An 18636-nucleotide genomic window follows, 5' to 3' on the forward strand; every position below is an offset into this window, starting at 1 on the left:
ATTAGACATGTTATGGACGTAGACATAGCAGAGATTCTCCTTTGGTACTACTCCAGAGGCGCTAAAGATACATAGAGTGCACATAACGTGTGTTAGCTTCCTAAAAGGAAATTTATTGTAAAAGACTAAGCTAATACATAATTAATGCACTAGGGCCAAAACCCTAGCCCAAAACTCAAAGCCCAACTAGGGCAGCCACCACAGAAAGTCCACCTAAGGCCCATTCAGTTGGTCCGGTCCAGTCCACCCAAACCATCGGCTCTCCCGTAGTTCACAACAGTCAAGCGAAACTCCCTCCGCCGCATGCACCCATGACCGGCACTGCCGAGATCCAATCCATGTAGGCAACATTCCTTGTGGAGTATTAATGTATAATTAATATTTTTTCTTGTTTTTCTATATGCCTAAATTACCCTTAAGCAATCTTCCTTATAAAGTATTGATGTATAATTATAACATTATATGGCTAAATTCATGCGGGCTTTGATTTCAAATTTTCATTAAGGAAAACTTTTATATATAGCACCATGATTTCAAATTATACAAATACTAGTTCAGTTCATGTAGACCATAAGAATGAAGTTCAAATTTGTTGTTGCAAATTTGTGTATCACCATGCATTCATGACTCTATATTCTCTTTCAAAAGTATGATATCTACTAATAAGATATGTTATTCATGAGATGGCTAGTGTTGGAGGAAAAATGGAATTGTTCTGGTCCATTAACTCGCCCACATTTGAATGTAAACATGGAAAAAGAAAAAATTACTTTTTCGATTCATGATATCCTTACTTTTGATAATACAAGCAAATTCGAAATACTCATTTTTATCACTAAAGACCAAAAAGTTAGATCAATAAGAGTGGATAAATTATTCCGATTAGATTTGTTTACATTTCATGAGTTTCCAACTATAAATTGCATGTTTAAACGCGTTGGTAAAACAAATGAGGAAGGAATGTACCTACATGATCTGATCAATGAATCTTCCACGCAAATCATTTTCCAAACAAGAACATGGTATTAGACTACGCATTGCTTCATCTCCAAGGCAGACAAATTACTAAAAATGGAAGTTTCATATTTCATATACATGAACATAATTAAGTAAAATTACATCCCATCCTTAACTCATATGCATTGTGCTTCATAAAAGCGAAAGACAAAGTTCTTTGATTTGAATCAGACAAAGATTCTGACAGAAACTAAAAGAGCACAAAAAAAAAAAAAGTGAAGAAATGAAGAAACAAATAAAAAGACAAGCAAAGTTTTTTGCATGTGAAATGGGACGAGACCATTGGTTCTTGTCTCTCTGACAGAGTGTTTGACCCGTCCATTGTGCCCCATATATACGCCACGTTTCATTTTGTCTTAAAACTTCAATTTTTTTTTTCTGTTTCTATTTTGTTTTCCAACCTATGAAACGAACCTTCTATAATTAAAACAAAATTACTGGAAAACAAATCCCAAATTTTCAGTAATTTTTGCTCACAAAACAACTTTTCCAATTTCCAGTGATCAAGTGTTGGGGCAACAAATTTCTGGTTAAGCAGAAAAGAAAAAACAGAAGGGGGTTCTGTTTTTTCTTTTTTGCTTGACCAGAAAACTTTGCTGAGTTCGCTAATGTGTCTTCCTCATTCCCTCATTTGATTAATTCTTTTATCAATTATATAATCCTGTGGATTAATAATTGCATTAAACTAATTTGTTGTCATTTTTTCTGGGTCTTATTCTAATCAAAGTTTATGAGAGAGGGAGGGAGGGACAAGCAAGCAAGCAGAAGACCAATTCTTAAGCCCATAACATTAACACTCCTCCTCACCATTCTTCTCAGCTTCTTACAACTTTTCCCGCGGATTTGAAATTTCCCAGAAAACCCGATTCATATTTTCTCTTTCACACATTTTGGTTTTCCTTCCTTCTTTGTTTTCTGGGAAACAAGTTAAATTTGGTTGGAAAATATAACGTACCATCGTATATAATTTAACAACAAGACCAAAAGCCAAATGCCGCGTATTTCCTAGAAACCAAAGTCAAGAAAATGCGAGATCCAAAACCAAGTCTTTGTTCAAAGCCTTCTTCTTCTTCTCCTCCTCCTTCTCCTCCTTGTTTAGAGAACATTCAAATACGCGCATATTTCATTCAAACCTTTCCTCTATTTTATGACCTGAACCTCTTTTCATCATTAGATTCTGTCTTTTGGTTTTCTGCACAAAGAATAATTAGCTTTTTGGGTGCTAAGCTTTTGTAGATTACAAAACTGGGTTGCTGCTGCTTATACTACTGTCCAAACCTCTGCGCTTGCTTCTCTTACTCTTTCTGGGTTCTTTTTTCTTTTTCCTCTCTAGACAGTGGATACTTTATTTCATTTATTCTTTCTCCTCTGTCCAGTATTCAAAATTTTTAATTACTAAATTACTGGGGTTCTGAGCTTCTTGTTCTGGGTCTCTGTGTTTAATATTTGGGACCTTTTGGGGTTCTGAGGAGCTGGGTTTGGTCCTCCTTGAACAGTGAGGATTTGCTCAAGTACTTAATTTTCAGTTGATTGAGTGGGTTCTGGTTCTGGTTTCGTTTGAAGCAAAGTTGCATTAATTACAGAGTCTGCAATTATTACAGTCTCGAGTCTCGACCTTTTTCGGTTGGCATTAATTTTGTGCTGTCAGTCGAGAGGAGAAAAATATGAGGAGCGGTGGGAGAAAGAGAAGGCTGCATTTCAGCAAGATCTATTCTTTCACTTGCGGTAGAGCTTCTTTGAAGGAGGAGCATTCACAGATTGGAGGGCCAGGATTTTCCAGAGTGGTTTTCTGCAACGAACCGGATTCGTTTGAGGCCGGGATTCGAAACTATGCAGATAATTATGTCAGCACTACCAAGTACACACTTGCTACATTCTTGCCCAAGTCTTTGTTTGAGCAGTTCAGGAGGGTAGCTAACTTCTTCTTCTTGGTCACTGGCGTTTTGGCCTTCACTCCTCTGGCTCCGTATTCAGCTGTCAGTGCCATAATTCCTCTGATCATCATCATTAGCGCCACGATGGTGAAGGAGGCGATCGAAGATTGGCGTCGAAAACAGCAGGTAATGACTATGTTGCAATTCGTTTGTGTTTCTTTTTTAGTTCATGGATGTCGTTGTGTATGCCAAGTCAACATTAGGATGTGCAAAGCAATGGATTTTTTAGGTATTGATTGTTGAGGAGCATCTGTTGATTTTCAGCAAGGGGAATCGAAAATAAAATTCTTTGTTATGTTTTTGTCCTTTTTGTTTCTGATATGTGGAATGAATTGTTTGACTTTCTTTAAGATGCCATCAATCTGAAATGTTTCACTTGCTGGAGATTCTTGCTAATTAACAGTTGTAACTTGATTCTGTCTGGTGAGCTGTTGGAAATTGATGTATAATTTTACTGTCTTGAATGGTTTTCCAGGATATTGAAGTGAACAATAGAAAGGTTAAAGTGCATAAGGGTAGTGGCAATTTTGATTATACTGAATGGAAGAATCTGAGAGTGGGAGATATAGTGAGAGTCGAAAAGAATGAATTCTTTCCAACAGATCTCCTGTTACTTTCGTCCAGTTACGAAGATGCAATCTGCTATGTTGAGACAATGAACCTTGATGGGGAGACAAACTTAAAGTTGAAGCAAGCATTGGAGGTAACTTCACCGTTACAGGAGGACACCAGCATCAGCAATTTTCATGCCATGGTGAAATGTGAGGACCCAAATGCAAATTTGTACTCATTTGTCGGAACTATGGAGTTTGAAAAGCAGCAGTATCCCCTCTCTCCTCAACAGCTTCTTCTCAGAGACTCTAAACTCCGAAATACAGACTACATATACGGAGTGGTTATCTTCACCGGTGTTGATACAAAGGTTATTCAAAACTCTACTCCCCCTCCTTCAAAAAGAAGCAGAGTTGAGAAGAAGATGGATCAAATTATCTACGTCTTGTTTGGTGTTTTATTTACATTGGCATCAGTTGGATCCATTTTCTTTGGCATTACAACCAAAGATGACATAAACAATGGGATCATGAAAAGGTGGTATCTGAAGCCAGATAGTTCTGAAATTTTCTATGATCCCAAAAGGGCTCCTGTTGCAGCAATTTATCACTTCTTGACTGCTCTGATGTTATATAACTACTTGATCCCTATCTCCTTGTATGTGTCAATCGAAATTGTTAAAGTTCTTCAGAGCGTCTTCATCAATCAAGATATTCAAATGTACTATGAAGAAGCTGATAAACCAGCACATGCCCGTACCTCAAACTTGAATGAAGAACTTGGCCAAGTTGACACAATTCTTTCAGACAAGACTGGAACTTTGACATGCAATTCAATGGAGTTCATCAAATGTTCTGTGGCTGGAACAGCTTACGGCCGTGGTTTTACTGAGGTTGAGAGGTCTATGGGCAGGCGAAATGGTTCACCAATTCATGAAGCTGTAACTGGAGGGAATGATGACACGGCACCCGTTAAAGGCTTTAATTTTAAAGATGAAAGGATCATGAATGGAAATTGGGTTGATGAGCCTCATGGAGATCTCATCCAGAAATTTTTCCGCTTATTAGCAGTCTGCCATACAGCCATTCCAGAAGTTGATGAAGTAACTGGGAAGGTTATGTATGAGGCTGAGTCTCCTGATGAAGCAGCATTTGTGATTGCAGCAAGAGAACTTGGTTTTGAATTCTATAAAAGGACACAAACAAGCATATCAGTGAGAGAATTGGACAGAACCTCTGGAAAGAAAGTTGATAGGTCAGTACATTTCTTTATTTTCTGATATGTAGAAATTTCAAACAGCCTTATTCAGCTTTCGTATGTGTCTCGGGTTCATCCCAGTACCCTGATTCCCAAAGCCTCTGCATTGATTTCAGAACCACTTTACCCCAGGCATATTAATTTAAACTCAGCCTCTGCACTGGAAAAATAGAGTATATAAATAGTGCTATAGATATATCAGAGAAAAAATTTCTCTTCCGTATTGGAGGATAGGGCACTTCTGGAGAGCAGTAGTCATCTTAAAATAGCAATGCATGCTTTATGCTCTATCTTGCTTTTAAGAAAGCATCTAGTTTGTTCATACAAAAATTCTTGGTACTTGTGAAATTTTGAGCCCTTTGATTACCTTTTAACTAGAAAAGGCCTTTTCGATACAGCAGACAACCGCTAAGCTCAAGCTTCAGAGTCTTGTTTTGCAAAGCCTACTGTACAATATCCAATAACCAATACTTTCTGTTACCTTTGTTATGCATCTTGTTACTTCTCCCCACTTTTACTTTGGTTTGTTTCTTCCCACACTAGTATTTAGTTCTTAACTTTAGCGTGCTTCATAAAGTAATGTGAGATTATATTTATTGAATTTTCTGGTTTACAGGTTGTACACTCTCCTGAATGTGTTAGAATTCAACAGCTCAAGGAAACGGATGTCTGTGATTGTAAGAAATGAGGAAGGAAAAGTACTATTGCTCTGTAAAGGTGCCGACAAGTATGTGTTAACTCCCTGAAACCTCGAATCAGTCCCTAATTCCCTATATCTAAGTTTAACTCAATTTCTAGTTTCTAACCAGCTCAGCTCATTTTCTCTCCAGTGTCATGTTTGAAAGACTAGCCAAAAATGGTAGGGAGTTTGAAGAAGAGACCAAGGAGCATTTAAATGGGTATGCTGATGCAGGGCTAAGGACTTTGATACTTGCCTATCGTGAACTTCAGGAAGATGAATACAGAGAGTTTAATGCAAAATTTATCAAGGCCAAGAACTCAATTAGTGCAGACCGCGAAACATTGATTGATGAAGTAACAGATAATGTTGAAAAAGATCTAATTCTTCTTGGTGCGACAGCTGTTGAGGACAAACTTCAAAATGGGGTTCCTGATTGCATCGACAAGCTTGCCCAAGCAGGAATTAAGATTTGGGTTTTGACTGGAGACAAGATGGAAACTGCCATCAACATTGGGTTTGCCTGTAGCTTACTTAGACAAGGAATGAAACAGGTTATGATAAATTTGGAGTCTCCAGAAATTAAGGTGCTGGAAAAGGAAGGAGATAAGGATGCCATTACCAAGGTAAAACTATATAACTTTTCATATATAGTATACACACATGTTATAGCTGGTTCATGTATTGAAAATGTTTTTTACTCAAGGAAGTAAAATAGTGATTTTTAATATTGATCAATACAAAAGCTTAACAACTTCTCTTGTGATTAAACTATGCTTGGCTATACGTACACTTAAGACTTTAGCTATCATAACTATTTGAAGTCAGACTATATATGATGCTGATAGGATATTGCTGACTCATGTTTAGGCATCAAGAGCACGTGTCCTCCATCAGATAACCAAGGGAAAGGCCCAGCTTACAGCATCAAGTGGGGGATCCGAGGCATATGCATTGATCATTGATGGAAAATCTCTTGCTTATGCTCTTGAGGATGATATAAAGTCATTGTTTCTAGAGCTTGCAATGGGCTGTGCATCTGTTATTTGTTGCCGTTCGTCCCCAAAACAGAAAGCACTGGTATATTACAAACTGTTAGCTTATGGGTTTTACCCATTCTTTTTAATGCCTTCACAAGGATGATATCTTTTGTTTTCATTCTTTTATCATGCTCAGATTTAAGAACTAATTTGTTTTAAATGGTGAAATGGATAAAAAGGTCACTAGACTGGTCAAATCTGGAACTGGGAAAACAACTCTTGCGATTGGTGATGGCGCCAATGATGTGGGAATGCTCCAAGAAGCAGATATTGGGATTGGAATTAGTGGTGTTGAAGGAATGCAGGTACTTTACAGATTCTTCCACATATTTTATTGATTTTGTTTTCTGTTTCCTGAAATTTCACAGAACTTTTGTTCTTATAAACTTGTCATGCTTATCTTCATTCCAGGCGGTCATGTCAAGTGATATTGCGATTGCACAATTTCAATATTTGGAGCGTCTGCTGCTTGTGCATGGACATTGGTGTTACAGAAGGATCTCATCAATGGTATTACATTTCACTTGCTATGAGACAAACTTGAGATTTTAGAATGTTCACAATGTGACAACTGCAACAAGCTTAAATTTTATACAATCTACTAAAACTTCTGCTTCACAATGATTTGACTTGCTCAAATATCTTCGCAGATTTGCTACTTCTTCTACAAGAACATCACATTTGGTTTAACTATCTTCTTATATGAGGCATCCGCATCCTTCTCTGGACAACCTGCATACAATGACTGGTTTTTAGCACTGTATAATGTATTCTTCTCATCGCTTCCAGTGGTTGCCATGGGAGTTTTCGACCAGGATGTTTCTGCACGATTTTGTCTCAAGGTAAACTCACTTGGTATACTGTAAACTATGGAATAAAATTCAAGCTGGTGTAAAATACCAGTCTGATTCTAGTATAATGATGTTTGGTTTTACTGAACATACTGTTTATCCTGTTCCTTATGGCAGTTTCCTCTAATATACCAAGAAGGGGTGCAAAATGTTCTCTTCAGCTGGCGTAGAATAATTGGTTGGATGTTGAATGGATTAACAAGTGCAGTGATTATTTTCTTTTTCTGCATGAAAGCGCTACAACCATATGCCTTCAATCAGGATGGGAAAACTGCTGGGAAGGATATTCTAGGAGCAACAATGTACACATGCATCGTTTGGGTTGTGAACTTGCAGATGGCACTTGCCATAAGTTACTTCACCTTGATACAACACCTTTTCATCTGGGGTTCCATTGCTTTCTGGTATATTTTTATGTTAGCATATGGAGCCATGTCACCCACGTTCTCTACCAATGCATACAAAGTCTTCGTCGAAACCCTTGCCCCCGCCCCTTCTTTCTGGCTTATTACATTGCTTGTGCCAATCTCAGCTCTACTCCCATATTTCACATACTCATCACTTTGGATGCGGTTCTTTCCTTTGTATCATGAAATGATACAATGGATTAGGTACGAGGGGCGGTCAAATGATCCAGAGTTTTGTGATATGGTGCGGCAGAGATCTTTGCGGCCAACAACCGTGGGTTTCACAGCACGGTTAGCTGCTAGGACCAACATTATAAGAAGATAGATGATAGCCATAGGTTTTGTTTTTGGAATGGTTAGGTTTCAGAGAATACATACACGCCTCAATGAATCTCTGCCACTTTTCGTGGTTCTGCACCTTGTACATGTTTGGGTTGCATATATAAAAGATACAACATTTTTGGTTCTACTTGTAGGAGTAGACCCTGTAGTCTGGAGATACTTAGCTAGATATGTACAGAAGCAGCACTATGCAGCTGTAAATATTATGGTGTTAGGTTCTTTAGAGAATGTAAAGTTGTATTAATGCCCATTTGGGGCCATGCTTTGTTTCTTTCAGTAGATACATTATAAGCAGTGAAAGTACTCATTGTAGATCTCAATAAATTTGATTTTTCTTGAATTACAGCCTCAATTCTTTCTTCATTTTTCTTGTTGATTGATTATTTTCGATCTAATCTCACGACTGCTTCTCTCCTTTCACATCAATTATCTTTTGGTTTTGATGGCTCGATTTACTATTGCACTGCTTGTAAGTTCTGCAATAAGTTTCTTCTTCTTTCTTTTTTTTTTTTTTTTTGTGAGAATTTCTGGTACAAGTTTCTGAATGAGTTGTTTGTGCACTAACAAATATGCATAAAAAAGAAGAAGAAAAAAGGTGTTGGTTTGAGCTTCATACCGGTACAGTCCAAATTCTTCAATTACAAAAAGGAGCATATGGCATGAACCAAGGGAGCCCCTAACTTTGATATAGGCCTCATAATGGGCTGGGTTAGGGCCAGCCTTATCCTAAATTTTAGGGCTTAGGGTAGGACCGAGCTGGACTTTGACCAAGTCAACGACGATTAGGGCTGGATCGGACCGGGGCTTCAAAATTCAAGCCCTGACCTACCCTTAAGGCCCATTCCACAAGGGCCGAGCCGGGCCAACCTTTTCAAATAGAATCGGGCCGGGCTTTTGTGGAGCACACATAAAAACAAATTTTGCAAATTTAAAAAAAAAAAATTGAATACTTTGACTCTTTGAGTGTTTGAAATTTCAGAACCTGAATTAATTAGAAATAATTACAAATCTCACTTAAACTCAACTCATATTCACACTGATCAAGTATTGAAGTCTTATAATTGAGATTGAAATTACATTGAGGCGCTAAGCCACTAAGGCTACAAAAACTGAAGCAGTTAGCACTGATTGATACAAGAACTGATCAAGTCTTCATCAATTCCCAAAAAGTTGTAATCTTTGATACAAAAATTGAAGCATGGTTTGATAACTTTGATTCCACACTTGCAAACTTTCCTTCATCTCTTACTCTAATATCAAGAGGAGAAATAGGCTTTTTCATGGCAAACAAAGAACCTGCACAAAACCATAGAAATAATTTAGGAACTGGACATATATTTCAGACTTTCAGTTCACACAAATAAATCTGAAGCTACAGACCTATTTAGATAGACACAAGCTCAAAATAAATCATATTCATATATTTAGTTCACACCTCTACGAAACAGAGACAAGAGCTCAAAATAACTTATTTAGACTTTCAGTTCAACAACATACACATGCATATGTCCATAATCATCCAGATCCAAAAAACAGAAACAAAACATACCAGATCCATAACATCACCGACAAAGCAATTCTAAACTCTAAAGTATCAATTACTCAAATACTCAATACATAAGATCACCGACATCACCAGTGAAAGAGTTAGTTACAAGTTTTTAGGGTTTCATGTTAAGTTTCTTTATGTTTGAATAAAACCATGGTTTGTAGAGTTATCTATTTGTATTTGAATTGTTCCAATTTTCTATTACCACTTGGCTTTGATATCGCCAAACGTGGGCTGCATTTACGTTAAGTTTGTTAGGGTTTGTATTGAATGGCTATTTAAGCCAGAACCATCATTAATAAAACCAAGTCATTCAATCCAGTTTGTTGTATTCTTGTTCTTAGCTTTTGTGTTTGATCATAGTTCCCAACAATCTGGTATCAGAGCCCCCACCAGGCCTGAGAAAGAAAAGCGGCAGCTTTAAGTGATTTCCAAACACTGAGAGAGAAATGAATAATGAAGGAAATTTCGTGCAGCCTTCCATTCCACGCTTTGATGGTCACTACAACCATTGGAGAATGCTTATGGAAAATTTCTTACGATTAAAGGAGTATTGGAGCCTTGTAGAGATAGGGTATGTTGAGCCAGAAGCAGGAGGACAAGCGACAGAAGTGCAGTGACGAAAGGTTGATGAGCTGAAGCTGAAGGACCTGAAAATGAAGACCTATCTCTTCCAGGCTATCGACAGCACTGAAACCATTTTGCAGAAGGATACTGCCAAACAAATCTGGGATGCTATGAAGAAAAAATTCGAAGGGAATGCAAGGGTGAAAAGGTCTCATCTTCAAGCTCTTCGACGAGAGTTTGAAACCTTAGAGATGAGATCCGGTGAAAGTGTAACAAATTACTTGTTGGATCATAATTCATCTACATATTTGTGCCCTAAAACATGGAAATTACTTGTTCTAAAGTCCAATTTAATATTGACTAATCCAATTCCATGTTTTGTAGAAAATCTTGACAAGAGGAGAAAAAAGTGAAATTCCGGCAAATTTTCCGTGCACCACCACTTTTGGCGGCGCGCCACCATTCATGGTGGTGCCATGTATTTTCTGGCCACATTCATGGAGGAGCATAGAGGATGAGTACCATAGCATCTATTCCACTACATCCATTCACCATCATTCTATCTTAACCAAATTCCAACCCTTTTGGTTCCAATTCAACCAAACACTCTTTATTACCCAAGAGTCCATCATCATCAACACTCCAATATCTATCATGTTTTAGGATTAATCACGATCCCTCACTCATAATTTCCTACTCCAACCTACACCATCACTCCCATGCCATTTTCCCTTAATTTTGGGATCTATTACCACTTTTCTACTCCACCTCCATACTTCTTGCAAGTTGTGAGTTGCTTCCTTTTGCTTCACAACACCATTTCACACCTCTCTCTCTCTCCATCTATTTAAGCATCCATTCTCTCAAGGAAGAGGGCATCACCCACGCTTAGCCACTACATCCTTTTCTCTCTCTATTCTCTACATAATCCACCACCGTCTCCTCCACAAAACCTCCATCTCCACACTTCATTTCCCAACTACATCCCTACTCATAACATCTTACATATATCAAACATCATCATCATCTCAAGTTTTGAAGAAGAAGTTCAAGGAAGAAGCTATAGCACAAGAGGAGCCACCACATCATCTCCATGACAAAGTTTCCATGATCAACCACTTCATCATCCTTCACTTGTGATCATCCCTAGTCATTTCTAAACTCTATTCTTTGATAGCTTAATGTTTTCCACTATGTTGATGCTACTTTATGTAGATATGTGTGAGTAGTCTATTGTTGGGGCTAGGGTTGAAAGCCCTAGCTAAACTTGTAATGAATTGATGTTTGAATCTTATTTGATGCAATTTCCATTCATCTTCACATGCTAATTCAAGAAGTGAATGCTTGTATTTGAATCTAGCTAATTTGAATACTTTGCATTTGTCATTACATGAACAATATTTAGAGAGTAGCTAGCTTTGAACATTAATAGCATGATAGCATACTAGGTGTGTATGTGAAGGTAGTGAGTTACAATCACCTAGACCTAGGATTGGTTTGCTTGCTTGATTAACTAAACTCAAATTTTTATGCATCTAGGAGCAATGAATTGATATTTATCCAGTAATATAACTTGTTCTTGGATAGTTAGTTTCGCACTTATCCGGTGGGAATTGATAAAATCAAAGGAGTTTAGGCCTTAGTAGTCTTATCCGGATTCTAAGAGGGTAATTAGATACTTAGGATTGCATTACTTATAGTTTGAACTTCAATGCATGCAAGGGAGGCTATTGTTCCAACTTCCATCCATTCTATCACATCTAGTTTAGTACAGCCTAGTTTACATTTCAAGTTTTTATTGTGTGTTCATTTGAGTTTAAACCATCTTCAACACCAAAATCAAACCACTACACCATCTTGCATATATTCACTATGAACTTTGGTTCACTTGTGTACCCTTGTTTGTGATTTGTACATTTGCATATTCATCTAGCACCCTTTAGGTTTTCCTTAGCTAGAGTGGGTTTTCCAATCCCTTGGGTACGATATCCCCTACTCATAATCCCTACATTATAACTTGGCCCTTATACTTGAGGGTGGCTATTTGGCTAACATTACTTCTCTAGGGTCATGTCAGTGGCAAACAAGATGCGAGTTTATAGGGAGGATATGCAGGATGTCAAAGTGGTGGAGAATATCCTACGCTCCTTAACTGAGAAATTTAACTATGTTGTCTGCTCTATTAAGGAGTCAAATGATATCAACTCTCTCATTGTTGATGAGCTACAAAGCTCGTTAATAGTGCATGAACAGAAAATTGTGCGGCATAATGGTGAAGAGCAGGCCTTGAAGGTGACATGTGAAGGAGGGAGAGGTCGTGGCCGTGGTTCTTACAGAGGAAGAAGAAGAGGGAGAGGTCGAGTAGGCTTCAATAAGGAAACTGTGGAGTGTTATCGATGCCACAAGCTTGGACATTATCAATATGAATGTCCAACTTGGAATAAAGAGGTAAATTACACAGAGCTTAATAAGGAAGATGAGATGCTTTTAATGTCTTATGTAGAATTGTGTGAGGCCAAGCGAGAAGATGCATGGTTTCTTGATTCGGGGTATTCTAATCATATGTGTGGTGATTGAGCTATGTTCAATGAGCTAGATGAAGGTTTTCGGCATTTGGTGAAATTAGGGAATAACACCAGGATGAATGTGACGGGAAAAGGAAGTGTGAAGTTGCTCAATGGAGTTAATCACATTGTCACTGAAGTGTTCTATGTTCTAGAGTTAAAAAAATAATTTCTTGAGCATAGGGTAGCTACAAGAAAGAGCCTTGGCTATTTTGATCAAGGGAGGGTTGTGCAAGATTTACCATCCGGACAAAGGTTTGATCATTCAAACTAGCATGAGTGAAAATAGGATGTTCATATTGTTTGCTCAGTCACAAGTACTTTCTCAAACACAATAAGATACGTGTTTTCACACAAGCTCTCAAAATCTCTCTCACCTTTGGCATTGGAGGTATGGACATTTAACCTACAAGGGTTTGAGAACCTTGCAGTACAAGAAAATGGTACGTGGACTTCCTCAACTCCCTGCTTCAAATGTAACATGCACAGATTGCATCATTGGGAAGCAACACCGTGATCCTATTCCAAAAAGGAGTACTTGGAGAGCAACTCAGCAGCTAGAGCTTATTCATGCTGACATTTGTGGTCTGATCACCCTCACATCTAATAGCAAGAAGAGGTACACTCTGTGTTTCATTGATGACTATAGTAGAAAATCATGGGTGTATTTCTTAGTAGAGAAATTAGAGGTTTTGAATTGAATTCTTTTAAATGTTTGAAGAGAATGGTGGAGAAAGAAACATGATTGTTTGTAAAGTGTTTACGCACGGATAGGGGATGAGAATTCACCTCAAGTGAGTTCAATGATTTTTGCAAGAGAAATGGCATCACTGCTTATACTCCGCAACAGAACGGTGTGGCCGAAAGAAAGATTAGAAATGTGATGAATTTGGTTCGTTCAATGCTCTCTGACAAGAAGATTCCCAAGACTTTTTGGCAGGAGGCAGTAAATTAGAGCATCTATGTTCTAAACAGGTGCCCTACATTGGCTGTCAAGGATGTTACTCCAGAGGAAGTCTGGAGTGGGGTGAAGCCCTCAGTAGAACATTTTTGATTTTTTAGATGCATAGGGCACGTTCATGTTCCAGAGGTAAGGAGGACTAAACTTGATAACAAAAGCTTTGCTTGTGTGGTATTGGGTGTCAACAAGGGGTCTAAAGGTTATAGGCTATATGATCCTATTGTTAAAAGGGTTGTTGTGAGCAGAGATGTAGTCTTCGAAGAAGAGAGGCAATAAGATTGGGATGTTAGTTATGAAGAGCAAATATTAGTAGATTTAGAATGGGGTGATGGTAATACAGATACGGAAGTGGATGAGGGTGAAGAAGGAGTGAGTGAAAATGGGAGTGGGGATAATGCTAATGAAGAAGTAGGAGAGACTAGTGTTGAGAGAGTTGAAGGCGAGGAAGATGGTTCTCCTATTTCTAAAAACGAGACCAGTGAGGATGAGGAGAGAGTGGGGCAAGCTCCTGTTTGGATGCATGATTATGTTAGTGGGAGGGCTTATCCGAGGGAGAAGATGAAGCAAATATGGCACTAGCGGTGTCAACAGATGATCCATTGTATTATGAAGAAGCTATGAAGAATGCAAATTAGAGATTGGCCATGGATTGTGAAATCAAGTCCATTGAGAAGAACAAGATGTGGACACTCACTAAGCTGCCGGTTGGAGCCAAAAAAATGGAAGTAAAGTGGGTTTATAAAACCAAATACAATGAGCATGGAGAGATTGATAAGCATAAGGCACACTTGGTTGCTAAGGGGTATTCTCAGAAGCATGGAGTAGATTACACATAAGTCTTTGCACTGGTGGCAAAGATAGATACTGTAAGGATGATCATTTCCCTAGCAGCGCAGAAGGATTGGAAGATCTTTCAGTTGGATGTTAAGTCAGCTTTTCTACATGGTGAGCTAAGTGAGGATGTCTATGTGGAGCAGCCGAAGGGCTATGAGAAAAAAGGCAGTGAGCATTTGGTCTACAAGCTTCACAAAGCTTTGTATGGACTAAAACAAGCTCCACAAACTTGGTTTAGTCGGATCGAAGCGCATTTCATTAGTGAAGGATTTCAGAGATGTGGTAGTGAGTAGACATTATTCACAAAGAGGATAAAAGAAGGAAAATTATCATTGTAAGTATTTACATTGATGATTTAATCTTTACTGGTGATGATGATGTTATGATGTCTGAATTTAAAAGTTCTATGGTGAGAGAGTTCGACATGTCCGACTTGGGAAGAATGAGATTTGTCCTTGGCATCGAGGTGTTACAAGAGCCTGATGGTATCTTTATATGCCAAAGAAAATATTCATTGGAGGTCTTGAAGAGATTTGGAATGTTGGAGAGCAATTCGGTGAACAGTCCAATAGTTCCAGGTTTCAGAATAAGCAAAGATGAAGATGGAGTCACTATTGATGAGACGTATTACAAGCAATTGGTGGGGAGTTTAATGTATCTCACGGCCACCAGGCCTGACATGATGTTTGTTACTTGTCTCATAAGTAGATATATGGCAGATCCAACAGAACTTCATCTACAGGAGCTGAGAGATCACTTTGGTATTTAAGAGGCACTGTGAACTATGAAATTCGCTATAAGAAGGGAGGAAATGGTGAGTTGTTGGCATTTACGGATAGTGATTATGCTGGAAATATAGAAGACATAAAGAGTACGTCTGGGTAAGTGTTCTTGATGAGCTTGGGTGTCGTTTCATGGTGTTCAAAGAAGCAGCCAATAGTGACTTTGTCAACCACAGAGGCTGAGTTTGTGGCAGCTGCAGTCTATGCTTGTCAAGTGGTCTGGATGAAGAGGATTTGGAAGAAGCTGAGACATTCTGATGGAGGTTGTGTCTGAGTGAGATGTGACAACACTTCAACTATCAAACTGTCTAAGAATCCGGTCATGCATGGTCGTAGCAAGCATATAGATGTCAGGTATCATTTCTTAAGAAATCTTACTAAGGATGGTACAATTGAATTGGTTCATTATGGAAGTCAAGATCAGGTGGCAGATTTAATGACCAAACCATTGAAGCTGATGACTTTCAGAAGCTTCGAAAGTTGATGGGAGTATGCGAGATTTCTGATATAAACTAATTGCTTCACAGCATTTAGTTTAAGCGAGGGACTGAAATAGTTAGTTGCAATTTTTTAGGGTTTCTTGTTAAGTTTCTTTATGTTTGAATAAAACCCTGGTTTGTAGGGTTATCTATTTGTATTTGAATTGTTTCAAATTTCTGTCACTTGGCTTTGATATCGCCAAACGTGGGCTGCATTTACGTTAAGTTTGTTAGGGTTTTGTATTGAATGGCTATTTAAGCCATAACCATCATTAATAAAACAAGTCATTCAATCCAGTTTGTTGTGTTCTTGTTCTTAGCTTTTGTGTTTGATCATAGTTCCCAACAACCGGTCTAAGTGTATGACTGAACGAGAATGAGAGATTACTTGACCAAATGGATTTGTGGATAAGTATGTCGACGGTGGATGCATACCGAAGACCGGGAACGAAGTCGATGCCTTGATCGTCGACGTCGCCTACTCCACTGCCTCAGCTCGCGTTTGAACCTCCCTACTATCAACATCACAGCCTCAGCTGGCGTCGCCTACTCCGTCTACTCCTCCTCGATCTTCGATCCAACTCCTCGCAAGCCTATTAGAACAATCTCTAGTTCTCTACCCAGTCTACCAGTTTTGGCTAGCGGCGGAGGAGTTGCAGTTTGTTGTCTGGACTCTGAAGGAACAAAGGGTTTGAGAAAGAGGCAGCCAACGTTTGAGAGAGACTCGATATGGTCATAGTGGGATAGCGTCTGCCAACTCTGCCGTCTAGGTTTTGCTTTTGCCCTATTGCTACTTCAGTTGGACTTGGACAGTTGGCCTTCGTACCTTCGTCCTTTGGGCCTTAAACAGACAGACTTGATTTAAGAAACCCATTTTGTAATATGACGGATTGACAGATTCAAATAATTTATCAAAACTTCTATAGTTTTATACACATGTAATATTGTAATAGAAAATAACAAAATAGATAATATTAATTTTTAGCACTGGGTTAGGGCCGGGCCTAGCCCTTACATGCTCAATCGGGCAGGACCGGAGGGTAGGGCTGGTCTTTATTTGTATGATCCATACCTTACCCTATTTTAGAAAGGCCATATGATGAGGCCTACTTTGTTTGATATCCATGCATGTCGGACCAAACTCATAGAATGGCCCCATATCATAAGAACCTGAGAGAATTATCAATTATGCCCGGATAAAAGACACCAGCAAAAGGAGAATTAAAATGCTAAAAGAAATTCATTTTCCTAAAAAGTTAAAAAAATCGAGTAAGTTATCATAAAACATGTAGATAGATCTATTCAAAATTTAGCTTCATGGTCTGTAGATATCGAATAGAATTAGAAATTGATGAGATCATAAGAATTAATTAAATAAAAGTAAATCTGAACAAAATTCAAATAGTAACACAAATTTTATGATGACACAGAATTTAAAAGTTTCTATTCATTTGGTAATTCTAATCTTAATGAACTAGAACGCAATTTGTGAGCATAGACGGACTTTTTGTCTTCTTCAAATAACGTACACTGAAATTCTTTATATCAAAATATGCACATAAAAAGAAAAAAAAAATTAAAAAAAAATTCCAACTAATAAAAGTCAGCGTGAAAAAGTCAAATCATCCCATAATGACGAAAATACCCCTACAGTGGCGCCCTCCATTGTTGTCAGATTCCGAGAAAGTTAGCGGCGGACCGAGACATGATGGTGGCGAACTCGTTGAAGCTGATGACGCCGTCACCGTTGGTGTCCGCCTCCCTCATCATATCTGACAACTCCCTGTACGTCAAGGGGTGGCCCATCTTGGCCATCGACCCGGCCAGCTCTGCCGCCGTTATGTAGCCGTTACCGTCGCGGTCGAACGACCGGAACACCTCCATGAGCTGCTCTTGGTTGACAAGAATCTCGTCGTTCATGTTCGGCATGATGGCGCTTACCAACTCCTCGAACTCAACGGCGCCGTTTCCATTGGCGTCCATGTTGGCCATTAACATGTGGAGCTGGTCTCCCTGGGGCTTGACGCCTAGGGAGCGGAGCAGGGCGGCCAGCTCCAGGTGGGTTAGGCTGCCGTCGGAGTCCATGTCGAACCGCATGAAGATGTCTTTAAGCTGTTTGAGCTGGTCTGTCTCGAGCCTAGCCATCATTATAACCACAAATCGATGAACAAACTAATAAGGATGCTATATATGAAGAAAACTCGGAAATGGGAGTATGAGAATTCAGGGATATATATTCTAGGTTTCACAAACATATGGGGTTTGTGCTTGTGTTGTGCTGGATGATCCAGGGGCTGTGATCTTTAATTGATAGAACGGGTTGTTTGGTTCGATGATTTTGTTACTGAATAGAGAAATGTCAAAGGGTGGTTGTTATCTAGCTTCTTCTTCTTCTTCTTGTTCTGCTCCTGCTCTTTGATTTCGGTCTTTATTAAGCTGAAACTGAAAGCGCGTTGCAGTAAAATGTTACGAGGGTAAAGATGAATTATGAACGTACGTAGTAATTAGTAAGGGTCGTATGATAATTTTGTTGAGGGTGATTAGCTGCTTTGTTAACCTTTATTTAGTTAAGCGGCCTGTGTGCAAGTTTACTATTCCGGTAGGGAGAATTTTCTAGGGTCAATTATTGTTTGGAAACATCCAAAGTACTTACCTACCAAGTCCAACACAATTCCACCGTGGTCAACGACTCAACTTTCACCCTCCGAATGTTATCTCCCCGTTGTTTTGGATAACGAAAAACTATATCCGTTGATATCTACTTTGTATCGGCCCTCATAGTGAATAAATGAATCAAGATTAAGATTAGTAAATTTTTCTA

General features: G+C 38.7%; 2 protein-coding genes across 2 annotated transcripts; one reads left to right on the plus strand and one right to left on the minus strand.

Annotated features, from left to right (window-relative positions):
* Positions 1 to 1767: 1767 nt before the first annotated feature.
* On the plus strand, positions 1768 to 8419 carry LOC112196481 (putative phospholipid-transporting ATPase 9). The gene is made up of 9 exons (XM_024336837.2): positions 1768 to 3077; positions 3427 to 4757; positions 5377 to 5487; positions 5591 to 6065; positions 6310 to 6519; positions 6659 to 6784; positions 6891 to 6989; positions 7130 to 7321; positions 7448 to 8419. Exons 1-9 carry the CDS (start codon positions 2682 to 2684, stop codon positions 8060 to 8062), a joined length of 3555 nt encoding a protein of 1184 aa, XP_024192605.1. The 5' UTR covers positions 1768 to 2681; the 3' UTR covers positions 8063 to 8419.
* An 8737-nt stretch (positions 8420 to 17156) lies between these two features.
* On the minus strand, positions 17157 to 18201 carry LOC112198337 (probable calcium-binding protein CML16). The gene has a single exon (XM_024339436.2). It carries the CDS (start codon positions 17961 to 17963, stop codon positions 17487 to 17489), a length of 477 nt encoding a protein of 158 aa, XP_024195204.1. The 5' UTR covers positions 17964 to 18201; the 3' UTR covers positions 17157 to 17486.
* Positions 18202 to 18636: the final 435 nt, after the last annotated feature.

The sequence above is a fragment of the Rosa chinensis genome, chromosome 4 (assembly GCF_002994745.2).
Source record: "Rosa chinensis cultivar Old Blush chromosome 4, RchiOBHm-V2, whole genome shotgun sequence".
Classification (NCBI taxonomy): domain Eukaryota; kingdom Viridiplantae; phylum Streptophyta; class Magnoliopsida; order Rosales; family Rosaceae; genus Rosa; species Rosa chinensis.

Excerpts from the sequence above, each read along its gene's own strand:
- LOC112196481 (XM_024336837.2), top strand. The coding sequence starts at position 2,682 with ATGAGGAGCGGTGGGAGAAAGAGAAGGCTGCATTTCAGCAAGATCTAT. Across the intron at positions 3,078-3,426 it reads ATTGGCGTCGAAAACAGCAG|GATATTGAAGTGAACAATAG; the intron begins GTAATGACTATG and ends ATGGTTTTCCAG. Across the intron at positions 6,990-7,129 it reads ACAGAAGGATCTCATCAATG|ATTTGCTACTTCTTCTACAA; the intron begins GTATTACATTTC and ends ATATCTTCGCAG.
- LOC112198337 (XM_024339436.2), bottom strand. The coding sequence starts at position 17,963 with ATGATGGCTAGGCTCGAGACAGACCAGCTCAAACAGCTTAAAGACATC.